The 1,468-nt window shown below is 39.8% G+C and overlaps 1 protein-coding gene across 1 annotated transcript; it reads right to left on the reverse strand.

The window, feature by feature from the left end:
• Positions 1-248: 248 nt before the first annotated feature.
• LOC110099092 (probable glutathione S-transferase GSTU6) lies at positions 249-1,197 on the reverse strand. The gene is made up of 2 exons (XM_020826129.2): positions 805-1,197; positions 249-699 (listed from the first exon to the last, which is right to left on the reverse strand). Exons 1-2 carry the CDS (start codon positions 1,132-1,134, stop codon positions 313-315), a joined length of 717 nt encoding a protein of 238 aa, XP_020681788.1. The 5' UTR covers positions 1,135-1,197; the 3' UTR covers positions 249-312.
• Between the last annotated feature and the right edge of the window lie 271 nt (positions 1,198-1,468).

Raw genomic sequence — 1,468 nt, forward strand, 5'->3', positions numbered from 1 at the left:
TTTTTTAAGTAGTTTTTTAGTAAAAAATTATTTTAGCTAAAAATTTTGGTATTACAAAGTTGCTTTAAAAAACAATAATAAATTGTATCAAATAAAATCTTATTATTTTCCTCCCAAATCCTATGACGGCTACACTTTTTTCAGATACTTAGATAATTAATCAAACTTAAACATGTATCACATACACATAAAATTCAAATAAAAAACCTCTGCATTCCAATCAACATGAAAGACTGAAGTCGCTCCTACTACACTCAGATAAAAACCATCAGAAATCTTGCTTTCAATAATCCAACCATCAAATCCAAATCATCATTTGGTGGCAGCGTCAGCCACAGTAACACGACGGGCAGCCATAGCAAATTTCCTGAACTCCACAAGCTTTTCAGCTTCCGGCAGCACGTCCTTGGCGGCGTCGACGGAACGGAAGCATTCCGCCCACTCAACCAATCGTGGAGTCTTCGTCTTATCCAGAAAATTTTTTCCCATTATAATTTCGAAAGCTTTCATCCAACTAAGGAAGGAACCGAGGGCAATGTCGACAAAGTTGATCGTGTCCCCGCCGAAGAAGCTCTTGCCCTTACTGCACTCAATGAAAGCCTCCTCTAACTGCAGCACTGCGGCTAACAGTTGCTCCTTCGCTTCTGCTATGCTCTTCTCATCGTTACTCCAGACCAACACTCGACAATGAGGAGCTAACTGCAAGTAAGGTAAAATACAAGAAGTCATCGTAATAATTTGTATATTTTCTTCTGAAAGTCAGCCTGAAGTTAATTTCTTTTCATTAGAGATACAGTTAAGTACCTTGTCGTCAACATAGGCAGCCCAAAAGCGAGCGGTGGCGCGATCGTAGGGATCGGCAGGGAGGATGGAAGGGCGGCCGGAAGAAGCCCAGACTTCGTCAATGTACTCCACAATAATACGGGACTCGCATACGGGTAATTTATCTCCATGGATGAGAACGGGAACCAGCTTGTAGACCGGATTGAACTTGAGAAGAAGCTCGCTTTTGTTAAACAAATCATCTGGGATATACTCGTATTCGACCCCCTTCAGATTAAGAGCAATCATTGCCCTCGCCACGTAGGGGCTCGGCCAGACCCCGATCAGCTTCACCTCGTCTTCTTTCGCCATTCTCTTTGTAGATCTGAAAGTAGTTTCAAATTTAGCAAGGATGATTTAGATTTCTTCAGCTGAGCTTGATGGGTATTTAAAGCTCAAATGCTTATAAAAGATCTCCCATTTCCTGCATTAATTAACATTTTTTCAATGTAAACGTGAGCAATGATGTCAAAAACCAGGTAAATCTGGACTTGCAAGTAGATTGCGGTTCGTGTTTGCTTTCTTGTGGAAAAGTTTGCATTGAGATATACTATTATTGTAAAAGCACTGCCTTTGATGAATGAGTTTATTCTGGACTTTCATTTTAACTAATTAAATAGAATTATGATCTTTGATTTTATTATTT

Source organism: Dendrobium catenatum, unplaced genomic scaffold (assembly GCF_001605985.2).
Source record: "Dendrobium catenatum unplaced genomic scaffold, ASM160598v2 original_scaffold_10358, whole genome shotgun sequence".
NCBI classification, from domain to species: Eukaryota; Viridiplantae; Streptophyta; class Magnoliopsida; order Asparagales; family Orchidaceae; genus Dendrobium; species Dendrobium catenatum.

Excerpts from the sequence above, each read along its gene's own strand:
- LOC110099092 (XM_020826129.2), bottom strand. The coding sequence starts at position 1,134 with ATGGCGAAAGAAGACGAGGTGAAGCTGATCGGGGTCTGGCCGAGCCCC. Across the intron at positions 700-804 it reads CTGCCTATGTTGACGACAAG|TTAGCTCCTCATTGTCGAGT; the intron begins GTACTTAACTGT and ends CCTTACTTGCAG.